Below are 21,966 nucleotides of genomic sequence, written 5' to 3' on the forward strand. Positions count from 1 at the left end.
TAAACTTTCACTGCCTCGGTCGTGAGTAGACTGGGTACCCAAACTGGGTTCACTATCACTGAAGCTGGTGGTCTGCTTTTTACATAACGGTTGACAAACATGGCTACAATTGGGAATGCAGGCCTGCTTAGCCCCCTCCAATGCCACCTCAACGAGCTTCCGCTTCTGGGTTCGTGCTCGATCCGCACCAAGCTCGCAGAATTTCGGTTCTGTCAGCCCAATGTCGCTCTAAAGCACGCAAGAAATGCGTCCATTGTTCCCGTTGTGCGAGCACAGAGTTCTTCTGGTTCGTCTTCCTCCCATTTTTCTGGAAAAATAGTTCATGGGTTTGAATGCTCTTCCAGATTTCATTCAAATTATGATTTGGGTATCTCAGATTTTAAATTTCAAACTTTGGCATGGCTTCTGACTCTGTATTGTTGGTTGCTCGCAGGCTATGTCCCAGACTCCAAATATTACAAAGTCGAAGCGATTCTGAGGTGCGGAAACAATTCACCCTTCTGTTCTTATCTGCATTGTTGGTTGTTAATTCTGTTTAGGTTGATTGTTTATAGCTCTGCATGTCTGCTGTGTTTTTTCCTTCTTCTTTTTTTCCTATTATTTTTGTGTGTGGAATATATGAGGTTATGGGTTTTGATTATATCTAATTATTTCTTAATCTCTGTTATGATTATGGGACGAGCTAGGCCCTGGCGAGTTTCGCAGGTTTCTTCGGTAAGAACTGTTGAACCTTAAGCACAGCTTACTGCATATCTAATTGGCGTTGCATTAGCATAACAAAATTAGGAAAGCAATAAAATGATGTTTCAAATGTTGTTTACTAGATAATAGGAAGAATAGCTCTGTGTTTCTAAGCCTGTGTAGTTATCGAAGCACCATCCCGTCTTCTTCTGCAGTTGGCTTTAATCCTTTTTACACACTCAAATCCATTTGCATATATCGAACACAGTCATAACGGATTTAGATTGGAGTTCAAACATGATAAAAATTGAAGGTTAATGAAATTCTAGCAGAGTGCCATTGATGACACTGGACCTAAATTTTGATTCCGGTTTGCCCTGTTGTGACGTTTCAAAAGATCAATTGGTAGTTGTTAATTGTACCACTACACTATTCAATTCTGGAATTTAATGATAACTGCCCTCACTTAGTGCTTATCAGTAACTTGCTGGCCAAGTTTCTGACTCCTCTTTGTATGCATTGCCTTGACCATAGTCAAGGCAAGGTAGCATTGGTCTTGTAATAACACTCATGCTATTCTCGGAATTTTTTACCACTTCTCTCCTTACAATTCATTACATCCATGAGGCATCCGTTGGGGCTTGAGATGCCATGCCAGTGGAGTTGTCCGTGGTGCCTGGGATGCATTGCCAGTGGAGTTGTCCGAGATGCACTAAGTAACGTCATTTGCTTGCTGAAAGAAATCTAGAAGCAAAACGGCCACTAGAAATTGAAGAAATGAGATGTTTCCTGTGGTTCATATTTAATGAATTTATTGTAAGAAAATGGGGCTATAGTCTATATTTAGGTAAGACTTTTTGGTTGCACGTTTTCAAATTTTTATTAATGTACAGTATTGTTGTTAGCTTGGTGCGATGGCACTTGGTGCAATGGCAATTGCCTTCGCCCATGAGCGGTAGGTCTCGGGTTCGAGACTTGGGAGCAGCCTCTCCATAAATGGGGGTAAGGCTAGCCGACATTCACCTCTCCCAGACCCTGCGTAAAGCGGGAGCCTTGTGCACTGGGTACGACCTTTACAGTATTGTTGTTAGCTCCTTGAGATAATAGCATAAGCACTACTTTGGGTTCTGGTGTCTTCGATGTTTTCTTGTGTCATTTTTCTAGAGCTCCTTGAGATAAAAGCATAAGCACTAATCTTTTTGTTTCCATCCTTTGTGGAAACCGAAGGCTCTGCTGAAAATTGGAATTCGTGGCGTTACTGTATCTGATGTTCGAGGCTTTGGTGCTCAAGGTGGTTCAACAGAGAGACAGGGTGGTATGTTCTTGCATTGGCATGGATATTTTCTCTTCATTTTAATTAAATCTAGCAGATTTTTTGGAACACTCCCCGGCCATTATATCATTTCATAATTTCTTCTTTTTTTATTACTTTGTTAGGCTCTGAATTTTCTGAAGACAATTTTGTCGCTAAGATTAAAATGGAGATTGTAGTGAGCAAAGACCAGGTATGAAGAGTGCGAGTGATAATTTTAGTTCTATAATGCATTCTTTTTGAGATATTGATGCTCAAGGAAGAGGGGTTGAAAATCACCAATTGAATCCTGCTCTGATCACTTCTTAGGTTGAAGCGGTGGTTGACACAATAATTGAGGCAGCCAGGACTGGAGAAATCGGTGATGGCAAGATTTTTGGTAAGTCTTTAAACTTGTTCAGTTTGAAACTACAAAGATACAGTCTACAGTAAGCACGTAAGCAGGTTAAAATAAAATTTAAATGAATAATTATTACTTTAACATGTTAATATCGATTTCTTTAACATAGATAATTATTTAATTGCGTTGAACATGATGTAAACTGAATTCAAACTAAAACACCTATATAAGTTAGCTTATTTTCAGACAATTTTTTAGGTATACAGAATTGTTTGATGGCTTTGCACCTTTCCATTTTGTCACCTATAGATGTTCTATCCACATACCCTTCCAGAATTAGGGAGGATCAGATTTGTTAGTTTACATTAGATATCGGGTTTGTGATGTGAGATACTACAGTCGTCTAAAAGTTTTAGGGAAGTACTTTAAAGTCAGGTCGGTAGGACAAGTAGCTATTTTTGACAACACTGATCATTTGCCAGAAATCTTTATGCTCCGTATTCTGCAGTCACTGTGCTAGTTACATGTAAAACTTAAAAACTCAAGGACCGTATCATTTTCTGGCCTCTCCAGTGAGGTTTCATCAAACTTTCTAACAGAGTTTTTGTATCTTTTGCAGTGGTGCCAGTCTCAGATGTCATAAGAGTTCGCACTGGTAACATTTTACTCGCCAAATGATTCAAGTTTAAGATGATCTATCCAGTTGTTTGTGTCTCTTTGGATTGCTTGCTCTCTAGAATTTGCCTAAAGTTTTTGTCTTGTATATGTCATTTTCAGGGGAGCGTGGAGAGAAGGCGGAGAAGATGACAGGAGGGCGGTCTGACGTGTCCTCTTCCTCTGCTTGAGCTGCATGGCCCATTTCGGTTCTCAACTAAGTGACATTTGACAGAACTTCATGAGTACCACTTTAATCGACCCCCCATCCAATATTTCCCCCTTGACCATTAGATCTTAGAAGATTAGTGCTTGTTCTTTTATTTTCGGAGTCTATGCGGTGATGGCGAAGTAAAATAAGGTGTAATACTAGTCAGGTAGCTTCTATCTTTTTTTTCAGAAAGGCATATCGGAAACTTCTCTTTATCTTTGGAAGAAGTATGATATACAGTCTATGTAAGCTTCTTTAACTTGTGAGCCAATTTATTATGCAAATGCGTTTCTGCAAGGAAGTTAACAAACACAAATCTACGACCAGAGGAGGCCGAATGCTAATGTTCTTCTGAATATCTCAAGCCTGATAACTAATGAAATCAACATGCTTACTTAGCCGTGCAATCTGGCTCATCAGTCCGATCAAACCGCTCATAAACTCCAGGCAGTAAGGTAAGAATCTGCTCGAGAATACCAGCAGATGAAGAATCAGAAGCTTCAGCTCGGCTAACCAGAATTGCTGACGATCAACAACAATGTCGGAAGGTAGATTGTGGCTGAGCTGCTAAAGTGGTTTAGCTTAGCCACTCAATGCACAAATATGGAGACGAATTGAGTGAGAGCTGATGAGAGGAATAAGAAAGAATCCTTCAAATTATTAGCCGTGTGATCCATGTTATACAATACACAAAAATGAGAAGATGAGTGTTGCAATGTTCAATGAGGCAAGAAAGGGACCAGCTAGTGTGTCACATCCCAGACAGGCTCTGCCGTAGCACGATATTGTCCGCTTTGGGTCACGTCCTCACGGTTTTGTTTCTAGAAACTCAGACGAGAACTTCTCAGTGGGTCACCCATCCTAAGATTGCTCTTGCCCGAACTCGCTTAACTTCGGAGTTCCGATGGAATCCGAAGCCAGTGAGTTCTCAAAATAGCTAGTAAGTTCCCAAAATGCCTCGTGCTACAGGGAGTGAGCATGTACATATAAGGCACATCATCCATTTTCCGTTGGTTGACGTGAGATGTTACAAAAGAAGAACATGTAAAATGTTACAAAATTTTATTGTCGTAATTGGACTAACAAAGTTGAAAAAATGCAAAAGAAAAATCAAACCAGATCAAAGTAGACCGTTCAAAATAAATTGAACCATACAGTTCTATTGTAATTGATTCGTTTACAGTAATAAATTAAATGCGGGTTAATTCAAATCAAACATGTCCACCCCTGTTTAATAATACTACTTATAATGATTGATACCCTTCTTCCCTCCCCCCGTTGATAAATCATGGAGATCATAAAAGCCTAGCGTTGTTTGGAGGCCAATTACGAATCAAACGACAACAACCAACTGCTTTGAAAATTGTATTCTTTCTTCTAATCAAATTTTCAAAAATTAAAACGTAAAAAAATATAAATAAAAATTTGGTGCGGTCGGTGCCCTTCCTTCCGGCCCATCTATAAATGCAGAGATAGATCCTTCCTTCCACATATAACGTGAAATATAGCGTGCGTGTCGCTGCGAAGGACAGCTCCTCCCCTTCTTCTTAGAGAGAGAAACCACCGCAGATCTGCTCTCTCTCTCTTCAATTTTTCCATCTTCCTCAGGTAACTCCAACTTTACCCTTCCTTGTTCTTCTTCGCAGATCTACACCGGCAATTGCTGTTTACTTTTTCGTTTATTTTTGTGCCCATTTGCTTGAATTTTCGCGATTTGATCCGATCTCGAATTTTCCGACTTTTTCGTTTTCCGATCTCGATTTTTGCCCGAATTTGTGATGAAATTTATATGATTTTAGAACCTCATTGTGAATGTGAATGCTGATTGATATATAAATATTTGAAATTTCGGGTTGGATTTTTGAACAAATTTTGAAGGTTCGAAAATGGGGCTTTCATTCACGAAGCTGTTCAGCCGTCTGTTTGCGAAGAAGGAGATGCGTATTCTGATGGTGGGTCTCGATGCGGCTGGTAAGACTACCATCCTCTACAAGCTCAAGCTCGGCGAGATCGTCACCACCATTCCCACCATTGGTATGTCAATCACTTGCATAACCCATTTGCTCCTTGATCTCGATTCATCACTCGATTTCCGTTTTATTCATCATTTTAACATTGTATTAGTTATTAATTGCTCTGATTTATGGTGAATTATCTGGTTAGGATTCAATGTGGAGACTGTGGAATACAAGAACATCAGCTTTACTGTGTGGGATGTCGGGGGTCAGGACAAGGTATGGACGCTTTTTTCAACTTCCTTATTTTCGAAATTGTTACTTCTTTCGGTTATGCAATTTGGTACTGGTAAATGTTCATTCCTGCATCTGATTTACGTAGTCGAGTTTGCCTGATCAAAAATTAGATTGTGGAAAATTATAGCAACTCAGCAAGTTTGTGCCACGCCCAACATGAAGTGTATGATCTCCATTTTCATGGATCGAGGTCAAATGTTTAATGCGTATTAGTTAGAGCTCCTAATCCTAACCTTCCTTTCCAATCGACTAGTCAATGAATCCACTCAACTCACACCATTTGCCTACCATCCTATAAGCTCATCATTTAAACAACGATGGGGTCAGGCTCAGGACATGCTTATTCTTTTGAGGATGGCTTTTCCTTTGTTATGTTTATCAACTTTGGGACGTACATGTCCTCCGTGACTGTTCTCTTTCAGAATAATGGCCAACTACATCTTGTTCATCAGGATTGTTTGGATGATGCCATTATGTGGCTTACAATTTGCATACTGTACTACTATAGTCAATATCCTTTCTCATTATCAGTTAAATGTCTTTATGGATGCCAGCTTTTCACTTTGTTGTATTGTCTTTCCAGATCCGACCTTTGTGGAGGCATTACTTCCAAAACACACAAGGACTTATCTTTGTGGTTGACAGCAACGATCGTGACCGTGTGGTGGAAGCCAGAGATGAGCTTCATAGAATGTTGAATGAGGTATACATAAACTTTGGAACTTCTTATGCTGATGATAAAGAGGGGTGAAATATAGCACATTGAAAACTTGTGTACTATTATTGCTATATGGTCGTATCTTTTTTATTTTGATTGTTAACCTTTTGTTATTGTATTGGGCAGGATGAGTTGAGGGACGCTGTGCTTCTTGTATTTGCAAACAAGCAAGATCTTCCAAATGCCATGAATGCTGCTGAAATAACTGATAAGCTTGGCCTTCACTCCCTCCGTCAACGCCACTGGTAAAACCAAATGTAGCTTATATTTCTCACAAACTCGCTCACACCTACGCTCCTCCTTGAAACTAACCTTGTAAACTAACCCTTGCAGGTATATCCAGAGCACATGCGCCACTTCTGGTGAAGGACTTTACGAGGGTCTTGACTGGCTCTCAAACAATATTGCAAACAAGGTGGACTCATGCTCTCATACATTCTGAATAACTCGATTGTTCATTACGGTTTCCGTTTCTGACTTTGGTTTTCTGATATTACATTTTGCAGGCATAGATGGCTTGACTTGAATTCTGTGTAGCGTCCATTCTTCTGTACTATGAAGTTGACATTTATCGGTCCTGGTGTTCTGCATTTGCTCCGCTCTTATCTTAAGTACCTGTTTTTACCATATTTGTGTTTTCTTTGCAAAAAAATTCTCATGGTATTAACATAATAGCTTTGTTTTGTGAAATGAAATAGCTGTTATCGATTTGTTTATATTTACTTTGACGGAGATTATGGAAGATAATTCTCCCCTCGTTATCTCTCACATACTCAAAACTCATATCGTAGCTGTTTATCGGAAATGCATTTGGGAAGTAGCGTTTGCCCTCTTAAATTATCTTCTGATTTGAAGTTATAAACAGGATCCAAAATCCCTAACTATGATAATGTATGCAGGGGCTGTGCCCAACTGTTTATTCTTTCCTTATATTAGAACGGCTCGAGTGATTGAACCGGGAACTTGTCATAATCCGAAACTATAATCCCTTTCTCAATTAGTGTAGCTTAAACAGTAATATCGTTCGTAATAAAAAGATCATTAGAGTGTCACACGCTTGGAATCATGCCTCAGGTCCGGTGTCTTCATAAAAACTTACCGATGCATCAAATGATGGTAATGAGACTGGTATTGCATTGCATACTTGAATGCGTTGCTTATCGACGGGATACGAGGTGACATGGTTGACAATGTTTCCCAAATGTCTCGTACTTCATCAATGGCGTTGGCAACGGTGGTGGATGCGCTAGGCCATTCATCGTCGATAGTGTATGAGAATAGGAGCACCGAAAAGTTGTTTTACAAAACTTAGAACTTTTAAATTCAAGTATTCGAGAATTTGACAAGATGTTTCTAGCCTAGTTAGTCCAGAAGATTCTCTTTATTGATATAGGGTTTTTTTTTTGGAACTTTAACGAAAAGTTTTCGATACTGTTCATTTTAATGAAAAATCATATTTTTCACTAAAAAGTCAATCCTAGTACTATTCACTTTACCTTTTATTTTGACCTTATCGTTAAAACTCAAAGTTTTTAAATAATTTTCGTTAGTGTTTTATTTTTTGGTTAGGTATAAAGTATGATATACAAATAAAGAGGATGATCCTCGATAAAGAATTTACTAGGGATTTTAATGCAAACGAAGGAAGAAGTGTCCAACATTAACTTATAAAGAGCTACTTTCTTCATGTAGTAAATCAAGAATTACAATGGCCAAGTCAAGATTTCGGGTTAGGAGGAGTCTCTCACAAAGGTTTAAAAAAAAATGTTGAATCACCGCCAACCCTGCAACACGCTCGCAAATTCTTCTCTCACACTCATGAATCCATCTCCCAACCATGGTCTCATTCATTGTCTCAGTTACTACTTTACTACTTTAGGTTTTTTATCAGATTATGATATTTGTTTGCTCAGCGACAATGGTGTTGATTTTTTCAATACCACTTAATTTAATCAGTACATTTTGACAGTTCGAAGCCGTGTTAATTGACGAAGAAAAAAACCTAATTAACATGTCTAATGAAAACACGAGAATCGCACATAAGTAGAAGAAAAATTCAAGCTTGTCAACAACCACTAGTACCATGTGTAAAAAGTTAACCAATTGTCTCGCTTACTTCCTCTCTCTCCCTCGGATTGGGTCCTAATTCCTTGAAAAATCTTTGACTCTAATTTTTTTTCTTCATAAAAAGTTTGTCGAGGTAGACGACCCGGGACTATTATTGTCCCTTCATGACTCCGTTGAATTACATACGGCGATTCCTGGAGAAAAGCAAGTAGCACACATATATAAACCCAATGCATATCGTTTAACGGAGCTTAGCTACACAGTAATGCTATCAGAGTCCTCCAATTGCTCACTGTACTAAACGACATCGAAATTATTCCCACTTAATTAAATTACCTAAAAACTGGACAGACGTTTGATTTTCTCTTATTTACATTGCCATACTTCAAAATTTATCCTGGTTTGAATCACTACCAGAATGGAACCAAGAAGCGTGCAGAGGAGAATAGAACAAATTGATTAGTCCTACTAATAAACATATATTTTTCATTAATTCACCATTTGCTCCTCTCCATAAGAGGATGATTACATAAATGGCGCTTTTTCTCTCCTTCATAGAATATTATCAACACGCATCAAACCTTGTCACCTAAGCAGGTTGATGGATTTACCAAAACGAAAAAAATCAAAAGCTGCTTACTTAACTTATTCACCTTCCCCCCGATCCAATCCAACAAGCATTGGGATTTCATTCATCTAAATATTTTCCCTCTCTCTAGATCTCGACTACTCCTAGATGAATGAATGCTCTTAATCGACTAAGCCGCTGACGGTGCTGTCACGTATTGGACCGCAGCTTCCGACAGAGCGTCAATGAACGGCCGCATGTTCACCCGTTCACCACCTGAAGCTGCTTCTGGACCCACAACTCCTCCTGCCCCTGCTCCTCCAGCTGCCTTCTTGTAATCCAGCGACTCGTCGTTGTATATATCCCACCATTTCTTCACCAGCATCTTAATGTCCTCCCTCTGCATGTTCTCCTCCTTCCCTGTATACCTCCACGGCTTCGATCCCTGTAACAATCAACGTTAACTAATCAAAACCCTAGCGAAAATGTGACATGTCGTAAATATGTCAATTATTAATCAAAAGTACGATACTTACTGCTGCACAATAATGAACGACTTTGACTTTGTCCAGCTCCACGTTCTCCGGGTGACGCCAAAGCATGGCGAGGACCAAATTGTATACCAAAGGAATTGGCTTGTATATTTTCCGGAAATACATGTTTAAGAAGTCCTGTTCTGCAAACGGGGTCGGAGGGGTCACTCTGAGAGTCCTCAACAGGTCATGGTAGGTCTCGAGGCCGGGCTCGAACACGAACATGCCGGCGTTGAAGTACAACGACGGAGGCGGGCCCAGCTCCGATGTGGGCCACTGGACCTTCTCCGGGCACTGCTGGCAGTACCCGATTTGGTATTGCGGCGTGTGGCTCCAGGTTTTCTCGCAGAAACAGTCCATGACTGCGTAGAAATGTCCATCTGGCAAGTCAAAGAGGTGGTCTATATTGTCGTACACCTCAATGTCCCCGTCCAAGTATATCATTTTCTCGTACTCCACAAACTGCAAATCAATCAAAAAGTTCAGAGCAATTAAAATTTACAACCTTCTACCACAAAAAGTTTGATTGAAACAGTTTCCCCAAGGAAAAACAAGAAATAAAATTTTATTGGCTTCCAACATAGACTGCCACGGGTAAGACCCAAAGCAACCCAAATTCCACGTGTAACAAAAAGAACGCATAACAAAGGTCACGTAAACGAGAGATTTTTCAGGCATCTATATATAAATAATAAAATTTACGTGTTAAAAAATTAATAATTTACAAAATAAATTTTTTTATCATTTATATAAAAACACGAGGTACGAAAGAAAATTTTCTCCACGTAACCAAAGCGAGAAGAACGTACCTCCCAAATGCGCAGCTTCGAGTAGTTAATGACGTAATAGGCCATGGCGAACTGGGTCTGGTTCTCGGGCGGGTAAACGGGTTCGATCTCACGGACGATGCAACCCTGAGATTCAAGAATGCGACGGTGATCTTCCGGGACGTCGGGCAAGACTGCAACGACCAACGGGTACGCCGTTTTTACCTTTCTCAACCCCTTGGCCAACCCGACGACGCCCTTCACGTAGTCGCCGTTTCCGGCCAAGAAGGTCACGTACGCCCGACTAGGCATGGTGGCGGGAGTGGTGAAACCCGATTTGGGGACGCTGGTGGGGACGAGTTCGGGAGCCATGAGAAATTACGTGTCCAAGGGAGAAGGGAACTAGGGTTTACAGAGGAAGGCCTTGACCCTTGGAAATATAGAGAGAAAAACTAGCTGAATGCGACGAAAGAGAGAGAGAAAGACACGGCGTAGATTAGGACGTCGTCGTTATCTGTCTTCTTGTGGGTGGTTCGGTGTTGGGGGTGGTGGTGGGTTTAAATAAGGGTGAGAATCAATGAAATGAAATTTGAGCGAAATTTGTGGTAAATTCAGTCAAATGTGGTTATGAGGTTGATGCCATACACGTGTCCATCTGGCTGGATCCTACGGTGAGTGGTTGTTGTGGGAAAGTTCTGGAGAGGGACTCTGGACCGTGGAGTAGAAGATGCCAGAAGGCCTAATTATTTATTTTCCATATTTGCTGGGTGAAGAGGCACGTGCGGGGTTAGTTTACTAAGAGATACAACAAAGATGGTTATATCAAAGTGGTTAATTAAGTTTACCAAAAAAAAAAAAAAAGTGATTAGTTAATAGAAAGAATAATCCAGAAGCATGACAGACACAAGGTCAAATTAAATAGAAATGGTAAAGATACTCTCCTAAAGTAAAGTTCTTCGTTGAATTATCTGTTACGTTACAATTTAATCTGAATTTTTATGTTAATATTATAAAATATTATGCTAAAATTATGAGGTGACAAAGCGTTCATAAAGACTTCCTTTTTTTTAGAAAGGCTTATTAGCAGTTTTCCTAATTAAAATGATAAAAATTTGAAGATAGACAATTAAATACTAAAGAATTTAAAATGGTAAAAATTAGTTGAAAAATGATGGAAGAGCATCACATACACAATGTTTGCGTGGTCCAACTAAATGAAGTTTAAAAGAATTTAAGCAAAGAATCAATTACAACTCCTCACTTATTTTTTGTTCTCTATATATTGGTTAAGGAATAGTTTAGAAGTATCATGCATTTGTAACCTATACGAGGGGCTGCTTGCAAAAATATTAACCGTTTTTATCTCTCTCTGTCATAATTATTACATTGAAGAATTTCAATTTGACGAGAAATGCTAAAGGAATTTTTTTAAAGTGAGATTCTTTGCGTTTTTATTTTTTTGGCACAATGTTTTATAATATTGAAGCGAGAATTTTGCCAATAACAAGAGGTGGCGGAAAATTTATGGAGAATCTCATTTTTAAGAGTCTCCTTAGCATTCCTGTATAAAGATTAAGAAAAATGCTAAAGAGACTCTCAAACTCTTTATAACTCTCTTACAACTCACAGTTTAACATCAATTTTCGTATCAATATTAAATTATTGGTATTACGTCATATTGACTTGTCTGTGTCAATTCGTTTTCATTTGTTATTTCGTTTTCATTTACGAATCAACTTTAAATTGCTACAAAATTTGTTGACGTTTGCAAGGGAGACAAACTACAAAAATATACACGGTTAATTGCATGCATGGAATTTACTTGCCCTTTTAGAATTACGACAGAAAAATATATACTTGTGGGAAAATAAAAGAAATGTATGTGGGTGGGGTTGTCATTCTAAAAGGTTCCAATACACGTAGGTTTGCCATGTCATAAGTGCCATTAACACGTGTCATATGGGGTCTCAAAGTTGAGATGTCAAATCCTCTTGAATTTTCTTGGAAGGCTTTGACTAAAACATACGATTATCTTTTCTTCTGTATTCTAGCAAAATCTGCAACTCACTTTTCCTACGTAATGAAATGTACACTGCTCGCTTATTGGTTGCAACTTGCTACTTTTCTTGAATTTCCACGCATGTGTGCTTAGTTGAGTTTTTCAATAGATGTTCGACCAAGGAAAGTAATTATGTCTTTGTATTTTGGTGTGAGTGTTCGATCTCAACTAACCACGCTCATAGTTTTATTCTGGAAAATCCCATTTGGTAATTATGGTGTGTTTATGGACGGAGTCAATAAGGGACCAGAGTGGTTTTATAGTGTAAAAAAATTTTGTCCTTGATCCTAGAAGTGTATAACCCTGAGACATGAAGAAGATGAATTGTCATTCTAAAGAAGTTTAGTTCTTGTGAAGAAGTTGAGTCAAACAATGTCGTTATATGTTTTTTTTAACAATTTTGTTTGTATTGGGTTTTGAAATCGACTTTAATATTATTTCTAAAATAACCTAATTAGCTATTATTTGTGGCTTTCCTCTTTGCCATCCTTTTTTTGGTCACACGATTGAAACCATATTTCTTTATATTTTATTCCTATAATTTCAATTTTTTTTTATTCGTTACCCTGCTTTCTACCTTCCACTTATTTGTGTTATACACTTCTTTTGGTTATCTGTATTAAATTTAATGAGTCTTTCAGTTTTGTGAAAATTACTTCAATTACTTATGTTATGAGTTCAAATTTTTTTCTTAATGCATATGTGAAGGGCCCTCTCTCACAAAGAACTCTGACTCCGCCATTGTGTTTTGGTGTGTTTCTGTTACGAGTCAAAACTGTTATCAATGTTTTCTTTTTATTTAATTATGCTGTGTTTAGCCCAGGACCTCATCACATAGCTTGACATGGTATATTTCGATTTCAAATGTAACTCCATTGATATCCACCGTCCACATCAATCAGATGGTCGCAATACAAAATACGTGCATAGCATGTACAGGGAGAAATAAGTGTGATGTTGCCTTTGGGCTTTGGGCTCTATTGACCCAAAAGAAAACTTAAACCCAAAGTAAATTAAAACGTTTGTTGCCATTTGCCACGATGTTTAATCCGATTGGCCGGGATCCGAACTTATATTTGTCTGCTACTGCCTGCACTGCAGAATCGCCTTCCTCACTTTCTCCTCCTCCTCCTTCCCGTCTTCTTCTTCTCCGCCGGTAAGAGGTTAGATCTCACTACCTTGATTTTGTATTTTGGTGTATTTTGTTTACATTAATTGCTTTGCACTCCAGATCTATGGTTTTCAAATGCTTTCCATCTCTTCATTTTTCTTGCGAGCAATCGGTGTGGGAAGTTTAGGGTTTCTACTGCGTCGCTTGAGATTATGGTGATTAGGGTGTAGATCTTAGGTTGATCTTTTAGTTTGATTTTTTCTTGCATCTTTTACAATGCGTGATTTGCTGAGATACAATTTCAATTGTGAATTTTCTTTCAGGACTTCCTTAATTTTGCTATGCCATCTGATAGTAGTGCATTTAGATTTCGCTTCGTCAAGGTTTAGGAGCTGTGTAACGTTGCGAAATTTGTGGAGGTCTAATTTGTTGGATCGGATTAACAAAGCTAGGACTAGTTGGATTTTGGAAAAGTTTAGTTTGTTGTGGGAAAATTGCTTCTCAATTCTGTTTATAAATAATTCGATGGTGCAGTGACTAGATCCCATGCAACCTAGTTGGGATTCGAGCCTTTGATTCGTATAGTTGAGCTACTGATTCCGAATGTTCACATATTTAGTGTCTTGTTTGGTGCTGAGTTGTGTTTGCACTCATGCACATGTTCATAAATTGTGGTAGATCACGATGTTTCGTTTCGTACTGTTTCATACTTGTGGTTAATTTTGGTTGCTTGTGATTAATTTATTATTCTTAATTTTTTGACATTCATGAGATTTTCATATTTAAGGTGTGCCCTGCAATCTTTTTTGCTGCCTTTGAGTTGGTGGCTGTCAATAACCGCTGAGTTAGTCAAGATGGTAATATATTCACCTTTTCTTCTCAGTTTTCCAATTAATTTTTTAGAGTGATGATCTTAGTGAGATAATGATAATACGTCTTTGGTAATTGAAAATCAATTCTGGATGCAAATACAACTGAAGATGCTGAAACTTATATATGAGTTTAATTTCTGGGACTAATTTTGTAACACATAGCGTCATTAAAATGTATAAACAACTTAAGAGTGTTGGCCTAATAAATTTTTGCTTTCTTGGAATTTACCTTCTCATTTCCCCCCTTTATTTGTAATTCAGGTTGTGCTTGCTGCTTCCATTATAAGCAAGTCTGGGAAAGGTGAGTTCTGTGCAGTTTTTTTAATTCTCCTGCAAATGGCTGGTGCTTCAAAAGAACAGTTCTTGCCCTTTTTTGTCTATTCCTAGTTCACACGAGGAACTCTAAGTCTCTAACAATTGTGGATTGATTAAATATAAGAATTACACTGATTGAATTGGGGATATGATGCACCCATAAAGTGGTCTAAGTTGTGTTCTTATGCCCAAGTGCAGTAAGATTAAACCAGACGTTAGCAGTAGTCTTTTTGTTTCATTGTGATTCACGAGACTTTAGTACCATCTTGGTTATGGATTGAGACAATGGGTTTCTTTGGATTTCTCCTTAGAGGAGCTAGGTTGGGTTGTTGCAGGAATGACGGATATTCAGGCTTTATTTTCTGTTTTGAAATGGTTGTACTTTTGGCTGAGCTGTTATAACATGTGCATTCGTATTACTTGATTATGTAGTCAGTAGATCCTACTTAATTTTTAGAAGATGTTTTCACGGATATGTAGCTTCTATTTGTAGCAGGAGCTGGCTGTGATCCCTTCACTTTCTTTTCCTTTTGGCTGAGTTGTTACAACATTTGCATTCTTATACTTTAGCTACACAGTAAAGTCTACTTAATTTTTAACAATATCAGGAGCTGTCAGTGATCCGTTCACTTGCTTTCTCTTTAATCTGACTTGCTAGTAAATAAATTGTTAAAATGGTGCATATCATTAGAGTTGTTACGGTTAGTCTATAATTGATTTTTATCTTTTATTGTGCAGTGCTTGTTTCTAGACAATTTGTGGATATGTCTCGTATAAGAATTGAGGGTCTTCTTGCGGCTTTCCCTAAGTTGGTAGGCACTGGCAAACAACATACTTATGTTGAGACAGAAAATGTCCGCTATGTTTACCAGCCTATAGAAGCTTTGTTCTTGGTACTTGTTACAAACAAGCAGAGCAATATATTGGAAGATTTGGAGACTCTGAGGCTACTCTCTAAACTTGTATCCTTTTTTCTCTGGCATATGATTATTTTCATCTTCCTTTGGTGACTTAACTTCTTGGATCCATGAATCATTACTGGTTTTGTAGAGTTAATAATTTGTTTTCATAAGCTTGAATGCTAAAACATGTTTGCATGGATCTTGATCCCATTTTTTGTTTCAATTCATTTGCTGATGCCTTCATTTTAACATATTCTCCAACTACACGTGGGAACGGTGATCTATATCTCATATCCTAACACATGGTACTTGGAGATCATGTTCTTCAAAACTGGTCTCTAAACATGCCATGATATGTGTGACAAAAAAGGAGTTAAAATGTCCAAATTATAAAGCTTGAACTTGGGCCAAAGTATGTACGATATCTTTTACCCATCTATGTGCTTGTATGCAAGTGCTTATGCTTTTATGCATGCATGGATGTTCCTTCAAGTTATGCCCAAGCAACTCAAGTAATAAGTACAATGTGCATGGTGATCCCATCGGCAAAAATTTAACAGTGATGTACCCTGTACTGGACATAGGAGCGTATTGTGTTTCCAGAACATACCATGGTCCTGGTCAAATTGGGCCATAAGTTGTTTTTGAGCTATGCCTTTTCCTATTTTGGATATTTGTGTTAAATGTTGGAAAGAACTGCTGAGTTGATTCCTTAATTGTTTTTAGGCTCCCGAATACGCTATGTCTCTAGATGAAGAGGGTATATGCAGGACAGCTTTCGAGCTGATTTTTGCTTTTGATGAAGTCATCTCTCTTGGGCACAAGGAAAATGTGACTGTTGCACAGGTGAGGCAGTACTGTGAAATGGAGAGTCATGAAGAGAAACTGCACAAGCTTGTGATGCAGAGCAAGATAAATGAGACCAAGGATGTTATGAAACGGAAGGCTAGTGAGATTGACAAAAGCAAGGTATTTGTTTAGGGTCATGTGATGGCTCCTTTACTAGTTTAGTGCTTTGCATAATTATCTAGCCTTGTAAGCCTCCTGTTCCATAATATTGTGTTATGTTCTACAGATTGACAGGGGCAGAGCTGATAAAGGCGGATTTATGTCTTTACAGTCAATGGGATCTGGAAAAATTGATAGTGCATTTAGTGAGATGAGCATATCCAGTAGTGGAAGTGGCTTTGGAAGTGGGTCTGGTTTCGGATTGAGCACTGATATCGACTCATTTTCCACAAAGACTAAAGGTTTGTGTTTGTTTGTCTGCCTGAATTGCGGAATACACTCTGAAATCAATGATGGTGGTGATGGTGGTGTGTACTATGTGATTTGATTCCTGTTTGATTATGGGAAGCAGAAACTTTATGATCTAGTTCCCTGATGATAATTAAAATGCTACAATTGGTAAAGCTTGTCTTGTTCTGTTTAAGAAAACACTATAAGCACATAATGTGCAAGGTTGTTATTGGCCACCGTTGTACCTTATACATCCTCTTTTTCTCATTTGTATAATTTCACCATGTACACTTCTGATGTAGGACAACCAAACCAAACTTGATTAGGATTTATTCATCCCACTAGCAATAGGATTTAAGTTAGTTTTCCTTTTTCCTATTTGATTTTCTTTTTTCTTTTTATTTTTTTTCTTTTTATGTTTTAGGATTTCCCTTTTCAAATAAGATTTCAATTTCCTTGTTAATTTGGACTCAACTTTTATTTTCCCTGGAATGATTAGGAGTTGAAGGCTACAGTTCTCTTCGTTAATTTTCGGACTTCAGATTATTTTAATCAAACTTTGTTTCTTTATTCAATCTGGTGGATTCCAGAGATTGTGTCCTTGGTCTGTTTTAAGTTTTTGGCGCAGTTCTAAAGCTTTCCTAATTATTCTGATGCATTATCTTCCATCCTCAGGTCGTCCACCTTCATCTGCTACTGCTCCTCCAAAGGGTTTGGGTATGCAGTTGGGAAAATCACAAAGGACCAACCAATTTTTAGAGTCCTTGAAAGCAGAGGGAGAGGTGATTCTTGAAGATGTACAGCCAAAAGCAGGCCAACCTAAATCAGCTGCCCCGCCTCTGACTGATCCTGTCACTTTGAATGTTGAAGAGAAACTTAACGTAACACTTAAACGTGATGGTGGGTTGAGCAACTTTGATGTTCAAGGGACATTATCTCTGCAAATTCTTAACCAGGAAGATGCATATATCCAAGTCCAGGTATTTCATCACTATGCCTCATATATTACTATGGGCACAATTGCACAATCTAGGTGGTAACGTTTCATCAGCACTCATAATGATATGTCATGTATAAGTCACACATCTGGCAACCTTATTTGAATACTAGGTTTTCTTTGAATCTGATGGAAACTGCACAGATATCCTTGCCATTGGAGACTTATAGAGATATGCCTATTTAGAATTTTGTCTTTTGAAACTTGTTTTCATTCTGATTTGTGGTAAATCTTGAGTGGTGATCTGTTTTTGGTTGTGGTTAATAAGCTTGTAGAAGTAGGTCCAATGTTTTGTGTCGTTGAAATGTATTTTACCTTATTTTTCAGATTGAAACTGGTGGAAATCCTGGCATCCTTTTCAAAACACACCCTAACATGAACAAAGAGCTATTCTCCAATAATAACATTCTAGCCCTAAAGGATACTTCTAGGCCTTTTCCCACTGGTCAAACTGGTGATGCAGGAGGTGTTGGTCTTTTGAGATGGAGAATGCAGACTTCAGATGAGTCAATGGTGCCCCTGACAAGTGAGTTCAATTATTTCATCATCTTGGTGTACGCTTTATCTCGTGTGTCCTGATCATTATATATCAATCTATCTTTGTTACAGTCAACTGTTGGCCCACTGTTTCCGGGAATGAAACTTATGTCAACATTGAGTATGAGGCTTCAGAGATGTTTGATCTGAGAAATGTTGTTATCTCTGTACCTCTCCCAGCTGCGAGAGAGGCTCCACGTGTAAACCAGATTGAAGGTGAATGGAGGTAAGAAAATTCATCTTATTTTTCTTGTTTACTCTGCTCTTGGAACCTAGAACTACAGCTATACATAACTGAAATGTGGTTATTATCTTACCTGTACAAAAGTATCCACTGTGAATGTTAAGTGTGAATGTAGAGGGGTTCTTGTCTGATTGCTACTTCAGATTAAGCACATGTATATGCTTCTGATTTCATGGACATTTGTATTGCTTCACGTACGTAAACCTTTTGTATAGATTTTGGGAATAGATACTAAATGGAATTGACCCAGAAATAATGCCGAATGCTCCTGCTTCAATGTGACAGGATAGCTTTCCTCCTGGAGCAGAAGGATTTGAAAATTCTATGCTCCGGTGGAATTTATATTGCATAAATTTGATATCACAATTGCATTGCAGATACGATGCTAGGAATTCAATGTTGGAGTGGTCCATACTTCTCGTAGATAACTCGAACCGCAGGTCTGTAAATGCTGGACTGATTCTTTTTGGTCGTTACATATTCTTTGTGAACTAATGTTAATGGAATTGTTATCCTTCTTGAATATTTGGCAGTGGATCAATGGAGTTTGTTGTTCCCCCAGCAGACCCATCTGTATTTTTCCCCATTTCTGTGCGCTTTGCTGCCACTGAGACATTCAGTGACCTGAAGGTACAACTGCTGGACTTTGAATCCCTTTTCTTGATGAAGATCCTTGTGCTATTATATTTTTCTCATTTTGGTGGATTTAAGAGCCCATGTTATAAGTGCAAATACTTTGTTGATTCCATTGTCTTATACTTAGCTCATTTTTTATGGACTTAAAAACCCGTGCGATGAGTATAACTACTTGATTCCTTTGTGGATGTTTTACTTCTAGACTCGGTGAAGTATTATATAATGCTCTAACGTTCATCACACTGCCAAGAATTCACTGCTTCACACACCACTAACACTTAGGGCCTTGGATTGCTTTGAACCTGATATTATGCCCCTTACCGTCACCTGCGTCTGACTTACTTTCGGCAGCCTTTATGGTAGTAGATTATGTAAGAATTTAATTGAAGATGGTGACATTGAATCCTTTTTGCACAGGTTTTGAACATTATACCTCTGCAAGGTGGAGCCGCTCCCAAGTTTTCTCAAAGAACGCAGTTGGTGACGGAGAATTACCAAGTGGTGTGATTGGTTTGGGGTGTGTGGATCTGCAACCTTTTTGGATATGGATTGAATTCGAAAACCAGGAGTTTTCATTTTGTGGTGTTTTAATTCCCATTAAATTTGAGATGAAGGGAAGCCTGCCAGAATTTGGATGCTATAGATGTGCATTCTTTCATGTTATTTGATACTATCCCCTTCCCCCCCCCCAAGGAATGTTAATAATAAAAGTGGATGCCTATTCGTAATTTTTGGCTTAACTGAAGATGTATGTAAGGTGGATTAGCCACAACTTACAAGAAAGCTAATCTCTCCTAGGATTGAGGATAGTTTTATACATGGCTTATTCATCTTCTACCTTCACTTGGATAAAATATGCAAGTAGATATTCAATTCTTCGTTCTACTTCTATTGAATCTAGCGAGTTATCATATCCAAGCCAGTCCTAGACAACAATCGAGACGCGGAGACCAAGAACGAGAGGCCGGGCCGACCTTGAAGTCTAGCTTTGGAGTTTCATATTAACAGAATATAAATCTGATGGAATCCTTACTCATTATCCTGCCCTCGATTGTTACGTGGGCTAACTTTATGAACTATTTCAAAAGTAAATATTTGCATGGAAAAATGACAAACACATTTCTTTTTTTAACGAGAGAAGTAAAAAGTCTTTATTTATGTCTCATTTTGTTTTATTCAATTTAATGGTCAAAGTCAAAAAGAGGTTTGTGAAAAGGGTAAAAATGATGTGAAAACTCAACTTCATCACGGTTAAAGTAGGATTTGTTTGACAAAGTAAGCTCTATTACTTAAAAAGTGGAAGAAAACAAAAAGCAGCCTCTAAATTTCGAACACATTTTAATAATTATATGTCCGCATGTCTATGCCTTGAGCTGTGCAGATCCAAGACGCTTACTACATATGGTTGTGTATGATACCACGGGAGCATTATAAATAAGTTTGAGCACGTGCCTATAGGCTATACATATAATTACATATCACATGTCCATGCCTTGAGCTGTGCAGCCCAGCAAATATTATATATGGTTGTGTATGATACCACGGGAGCATTATAAACAGCAGATGCAGATCCAAAGATAGCCTTATTTGCACGTTTGAGCACTCTCATCAATCAATGTCTAAGCCAAGGTATGAATTATATTTGCCATATCTTCTTTTCTCAACCTTCTACTTCTTTTCATTAATCTTAAGATTCAAATTTATAGGTTGGAGGGCAAGGTGGCCCTGATAACTGGTGGGGCAGCTGGGATTGGTGAGGAGGCGGTCAGATTATTTGCAGCCAACGGGGCCTTTGTTGTTGTTGCTGATATCCAAGACGAATTAGGTCATCAACTTGTTGCCTCAATCGGCTCAGACAGAGTTAGCTACTGCCGCTGCGACGTCAGAGATGAAAATCAAGTCGAAAACACGGTGAACTTCACGTTGGAAAAATACGGCGGCCTTGACATTTTGTTCAGCAATGCAGGTGTCATGGGTCCGATGACTGGCATTTTAGACCTCGACATTCAAGGCTTTGACAACACAATGGCCACCAACGTTCGCGGTGTTGCTGCAACCATCAAGCACGCCGCACGCGCCATGGTGGCACGTGCCGTGCGTGGTTCAATCATATGTACCACGAGTGTTGCAGCCTCTCTCGGAGGCATGGCTCCGCACGCTTACACCACTTCGAAACATGCTCTGTTGGGTTTGGTCAGAGGAGCTTGTAGTGAGCTCGGAGCTCACGGGATTCGAGTTAACAGCATTTCGCCATTCGGAGTCGCAACCTCGCTTGCGTGCAAAGCGTACAATTTGGAGCCAGATGAGGTTGAGGCCAATAGCTCCGCCATAGGAAATTTGAAGGGCGTTGTGTTGAAGGCTAGGCATGTAGCGGACGCGGCTCTGTTTCTTGCGGCCGATGAATCGGCGTATGTCAGTGGACACAACTTGGTTGTCGACGGCGGATTCACGGTGGTTGATCACAGTTTTTCGGCCAACTAAAACTGCGGTTTGTTGTCGCCAAAAGAGCCAACTCTTTTAATGCAGGTTGGCATTTTAATTTGTTTAATTTTCTGAATTAAAGGGTAGTCTCTGTTTAAAGAGTCAAACTTTGTTACGAGTAAATGGCATGTGCATTTTCCTTGTAATCTGCAACTGCAATGTTATATTCTTCCAATTATTATACCCCTAATCCCTCTAATTTAAGCTTTATTTATTTAAGGTTTCTTACAAAGTGAAAACAAGTCCAAGTCCTTAAGGATCTGTTTGGTATCTTATTTGAAATTTTTTATCATTTTTCAAAACATTTCTTAAAAATATTTTTTTTAAAATTAAAAAACTTGATTGGTTTGCGATTTAAAATTTTTAAATCTTACGACTTAAACTAAACAAAGATATCTAAAAAGAGGAGGTCGCAGGAGAGGGAGAAAGAGGAGAGAGGAGGAAAGAAAGTAAAAGATGATTCAAGGAAA

General features: G+C 38.6%; 5 protein-coding genes across 8 annotated transcripts; 4 read left to right on the top strand and 1 right to left on the bottom strand.

Annotated features, from left to right (window-relative positions):
- Nucleotides 1-6: 6 nt before the first annotated feature.
- LOC103426235 (nitrogen regulatory protein P-II homolog) lies at nucleotides 7-3,514 on the top strand. Of its 2 annotated transcripts, XM_008364328.4 has the most exons (8): nucleotides 7-286; nucleotides 434-479; nucleotides 687-714; nucleotides 1,909-1,996; nucleotides 2,119-2,186; nucleotides 2,303-2,372; nucleotides 2,953-2,988; nucleotides 3,111-3,514. In XM_008364328.4, the coding sequence occupies exons 1-8, from the start codon at nucleotides 100-102 to the stop codon at nucleotides 3,176-3,178; spliced, it is 591 nt and encodes a 196-aa protein (XP_008362550.2). In that variant the 5' UTR covers nucleotides 7-99; the 3' UTR covers nucleotides 3,179-3,514. The 2 variants fall into 2 exon arrangements, with proteins under 2 accessions (XP_008362550.2, XP_017185284.2); XM_017329795.3 differs by lacking the exon at nucleotides 687-714 and having other exon boundaries at nucleotides 11-286.
- A 939-nt stretch (nucleotides 3,515-4,453) lies between these two features.
- LOC103426236 (ADP-ribosylation factor) lies at nucleotides 4,454-6,878 on the top strand. 2 transcript variants are annotated; one of them, XM_008364329.4, is made up of 7 exons: nucleotides 4,454-4,806; nucleotides 5,077-5,232; nucleotides 5,362-5,432; nucleotides 6,034-6,153; nucleotides 6,295-6,413; nucleotides 6,502-6,583; nucleotides 6,675-6,878. In XM_008364329.4, exons 2-7 carry the CDS (start codon nucleotides 5,085-5,087, stop codon nucleotides 6,678-6,680), a joined length of 546 nt encoding a protein of 181 aa, XP_008362551.1. In that variant the 5' UTR covers nucleotides 4,454-4,806; nucleotides 5,077-5,084; the 3' UTR covers nucleotides 6,681-6,878. The 2 variants fall into 2 exon arrangements, with proteins under 2 accessions (XP_008362551.1, XP_028953179.1); XM_029097346.2 differs by having other exon boundaries at nucleotides 4,516-4,806; nucleotides 6,502-6,691.
- Nucleotides 6,879-8,694: 1,816 nt separating this feature from the next.
- Nucleotides 8,695-10,636, bottom strand: LOC103405941 (galactinol synthase 1). The gene is made up of 3 exons (XM_008344971.4): nucleotides 10,146-10,636; nucleotides 9,340-9,798; nucleotides 8,695-9,248 (listed from the first exon to the last, which is right to left on the bottom strand). Exons 1-3 carry the CDS (start codon nucleotides 10,473-10,475, stop codon nucleotides 8,994-8,996), a joined length of 1,044 nt encoding a protein of 347 aa, XP_008343193.2. The 5' UTR covers nucleotides 10,476-10,636; the 3' UTR covers nucleotides 8,695-8,993.
- A 2,491-nt stretch (nucleotides 10,637-13,127) lies between these two features.
- LOC103405942 (coatomer subunit delta-like) lies at nucleotides 13,128-19,743 on the top strand. 2 transcript variants are annotated; one of them, XM_008344972.4, is made up of 12 exons: nucleotides 13,128-13,325; nucleotides 14,061-14,130; nucleotides 14,407-14,446; nucleotides 15,199-15,422; nucleotides 16,089-16,331; nucleotides 16,438-16,612; nucleotides 17,277-17,581; nucleotides 17,926-18,124; nucleotides 18,208-18,361; nucleotides 18,757-18,819; nucleotides 18,913-19,009; nucleotides 19,433-19,743. In XM_008344972.4, exons 2-12 carry the CDS (start codon nucleotides 14,128-14,130, stop codon nucleotides 19,520-19,522), a joined length of 1,593 nt encoding a protein of 530 aa, XP_008343194.1. In that variant the 5' UTR covers nucleotides 13,128-13,325; nucleotides 14,061-14,127; the 3' UTR covers nucleotides 19,523-19,743. The 2 variants fall into 2 exon arrangements, with proteins under 2 accessions (XP_008343194.1, XP_008343195.2); XM_008344973.4 differs by having other exon boundaries at nucleotides 13,178-13,318.
- Nucleotides 19,744-20,442: 699 nt separating this feature from the next.
- Nucleotides 20,443-21,679, top strand: LOC103405943 (short-chain dehydrogenase reductase 3b-like). The gene is made up of 2 exons (XM_008344974.4): nucleotides 20,443-20,644; nucleotides 20,722-21,679. Exons 1-2 carry the CDS (start codon nucleotides 20,631-20,633, stop codon nucleotides 21,494-21,496), a joined length of 789 nt encoding a protein of 262 aa, XP_008343196.2. The 5' UTR covers nucleotides 20,443-20,630; the 3' UTR covers nucleotides 21,497-21,679.
- The last annotated feature ends 287 nt before the right edge of the window (nucleotides 21,680-21,966 follow it).

Source organism: Malus domestica, chromosome 17 (genome assembly GCF_042453785.1).
Source record: "Malus domestica chromosome 17, GDT2T_hap1".
Taxonomy (NCBI): Eukaryota; Viridiplantae; Streptophyta; class Magnoliopsida; order Rosales; family Rosaceae; genus Malus; species Malus domestica.